Raw genomic sequence first — 3,458 nt, 5'->3', positions numbered from 1 at the left:
AGGAATAGCATTTTCCTACTTTGAAACGATCAATAAGGACAAGTTTGAAGGATGAGATGAGAATTTTATATTTTATTTTAATGTTTAAAATATTATATTTTAATATTATTATTATTTTAAAATTTAAAAAAGGTGTATTGAGATTTGAAAAAATTGAATTGTTTATTATATTTTATATAAAAATTTAAAAAAAGTATAATGATGAGATAAGATGGGATGAAAATTTTATGTTTTATTTTGTATCCAAACCAGCCCTTAATTGGTTAAAACTTGTTTATTTTTGGGATTACTTTGAGTGCATGCGACATGTATCCTATGGCTATTATATATATCTTTGTCATGGTCCAGAATTAATTGTCTTAGGGTGGCACACGTAAGACAGTACTATTGCACATACTTAGGGAACGAGTTTTGTCACTTAGCAAGTAGAAGATATCTCCATGAACGAAACAAGTCCTGTATTTATATTATTATATATATATGATTCTTTCTGGTTGTATGTCTTTGGCATTATAAATGCTCTGCTTTCCCTACTCTCCCACCTCCCACCTCCCACCTCCCATACATTAGTTGTGACTTCCAAAAGTAACTTCTATATATCAGAGTGGTTTTCTGTATCCCCAAAGTACTGGTTTTGGGACCAATCGTATCTACCAGAAGAGTAAATTTTCTTGCAATCCGGCCACAATCATGGGAAATTGCATGGAGACATACACACATGAGAGGCAACAAGCAGAGGGAATGCAACAGCAGCAGCAGCAGCAGCAGAAGAAGCAGGGATATGAGGGAGAAAGAGCAAGTGGGTTGGTGCAGGAAAGCAGTTTTAAGCAGGGTTGCATAAGGGTTAAGATTGTGCTAACAAAGGAAGAGCTGGAGTGGTTCATGCTTCAGCTGAAGGATAATGAAGGGAAGGTGTTGGAAGATGTTTTCAGAGAGATTGAAAGAGGAAGATCAGGCAAAGTTGAGGGATGGAAGCCTTCTTTGGAAAGTATCATGGAGAGCCCTGAAGTGCTTGAGATGGATCGATGAGTGTTTTCTTTTTGCTTCAATTCTGCTTAATTTTGTTTCTTTCCTCCATAAATAGTTTCTAGCTAGGTTTTTGGATTTTGACATGGGCTATGGTCCAAATCTCTGTAATCTATATAGTTTTTCTCAACCAAGGGGCACTATATAGATATATAGTGGTTGAGATGGATACTTTTTTATCCGTGCATGATCTTCTTTAGATATGAATTTAGATCCCTATTCTCTTTCTTCCTCTCAAACATCAGTGTCTGTGTAAAAAAGTATGAATATGCATATATGATCAGTTGTGTTCATTTAGGTAGTTTAATCCATTAAATATCTGCAATATTTCCTCTTATTCATATCCTTAGCAATGCTTTGTGTCATGTATTGAAGTAGCTGAGAATGAACACTCCCTATTCTCTGCTGGCCGGGAGAAACCAAAGTATATTTTGAGTTCATCTTGGTACACAGGAGCTTCACAGACGAAGACCCAGAAAGGAAAACAACTAATTCACAGCTCCAAGGTCGACCATGCAGAGATATAAATGTATCCAGAAAGCCTTCGAAGATGCTTCATTTAAGATCTCGTTTACAATTATTTTCACGTTATCTCATTTAATTATTATAATTTTTTTAATTTTTTGAAATTTTTATATAAAATAAAATAAATAATTTAATTTTTTTTAAATTTTAAAATAAAAATAATATTAAAAATATATATTCTAACATTATTTTATTTATTTTTATCACTATTCATCTCATAAAACAAACAAACGGGGCTGGTCATTGTCATTGTGAACGCAAAACCATTGCTTTCAAAACAATGGCCTTCATTTGATAGCTGGCCTGGCCCATACTTTAGAAAAACTGATGAGACTCCCATCACAGAAGAAAAAATTGACCAAAAATTAAGTTGTGTAAATTTAACGATGCAAGCGTATTCTTTTGTAAAAAAATTGAATTTATTATTAAAAATTTGATTTGATTTTTTTTTTTTTTTTATGTAGATTTCAAAATTATCTATTTTTTTTAAAAAATACACATGACTTATACACCCAAATATCATTTCTAACAAAGAACAAGACATTTAGCTGCAACCACATCTAAACAACTGAATCCTAATCAATTCTAGACATGGTAAATTGACTAGTTTTAAGGAGAATTGTTTATATATGGTGCTATTGGAAGTGTGAGTGAGGTTTATATATATATATATATATATAGGAAATAACCCTTGTCGAGGACAGCCATCTCGAGGCACATCACGACCTACAGGCAACACCGGTGAGACCTAGGAAGGCAACCCAATTGGGAGTTAGAGGATCCATAGTACCCATAGCCCCACAGACTTCATATTCATTATTTTTGAAAGAGGCTGAGGCGGATGGACCAAGTGATTTGGTTTCATCTTCAAATATGCTTTATCAACCTTGTCTTGTATGATCCCCTTGAAGACCCAGCAAGGTCGCACTGAGACTGAGAACACCAACGGAACACTCTCTGATCCTTCCTCTTTCTACATCCTTTTGGATGATAAGGCATGCCTATCCATGTTTTATCCAGCCTTTGCTCCACTATCAACCACCGGAATGGTTATTTTGCCTGCCTCGCTTTCCTATCCCTTGGCAAGAGCTTGTTCGCCAAGTTCGAAATCCCACTTTATCGTCGATGACGGCTCTCTTCGAGGCTAGCAACTGTGTTTGACCCTTTCCGCGCTCGATCATACGATAAGACGATCCACTATCATCTGCTTGATCATCTGATCGTCTGCATCCACTTTTTTTTGAAGTCTAACAGTGTCTTCCCCGCTTGAAGCTATCTCACGACTTGGATTCGAACCAATGAAGCTACTTCGCGCATGCATAACAAACACAGAGAAAGATAAGTGTAGAGGAGAAGCAGCCGAGCTCATTCCCTTCGCTTCTTGGGCCCAAAAGCAGTGGAATTCGTAGGTCTTGCCCGTGTTTGGCCAGCTGGCTGCTAAACCAAGAAGAGAATGAATAACTAGCAGATACAAGAAGCAATTGAAGGCGTTCTAGTTTGTTCCATGTAGTCGAAGAGCTCACAACCAACAAGAAGACCTCTAGGACTTGAAGGCTTAGCTCTGCGAGCTTGCCCCGCCTAATCACTTGAGATGCTAGGGAAGCCGACATCTGTGCCCTAACTCACTCCTTTGAGTCATTTTTTTTTCAAAGTCGATAGTACGAGTATTGCTTTTAGATGCATCAAAAGCCATTATTTGTAGCCTTTTGAAGAAATATATATATTAAGTTGAGGAAGGACGTAGCTGGCACAATCAGAGAAATGGAGGCACCAACATATGCAGTTTTTTGGAGAAGAAGTAGTCGTTTTTCCTTTTCTGGGGAGGAGGATTTCTATTTTCATAGGGATAAAGCTGTTGTTGAATCTTAACGAGGGAATATAGTTACATCCTCCTATTACTAAGGAAA

At 36.7% G+C, this 3,458-nt stretch overlaps 1 protein-coding gene across 1 annotated transcript; it reads left to right on the top strand.

Annotated features, from left to right (window-relative positions):
* The first annotated feature begins 690 nt into the window (after nucleotides 1-690).
* On the top strand, nucleotides 691-1,029 carry LOC108987135. Its single transcript, XM_018959997.1, has one exon. It carries the CDS (start codon nucleotides 691-693, stop codon nucleotides 1,027-1,029), a length of 339 nt encoding a protein of 112 aa, XP_018815542.1.
* The last annotated feature ends 2,429 nt before the right edge of the window (nucleotides 1,030-3,458 follow it).

This window comes from Juglans regia, chromosome 2 (genome assembly GCF_001411555.2).
Source record: "Juglans regia cultivar Chandler chromosome 2, Walnut 2.0, whole genome shotgun sequence".
NCBI classification, from domain to species: Eukaryota; Viridiplantae; Streptophyta; class Magnoliopsida; order Fagales; family Juglandaceae; genus Juglans; species Juglans regia.
This window is presented reverse-complemented; position numbering and strand designations above follow the sequence as displayed.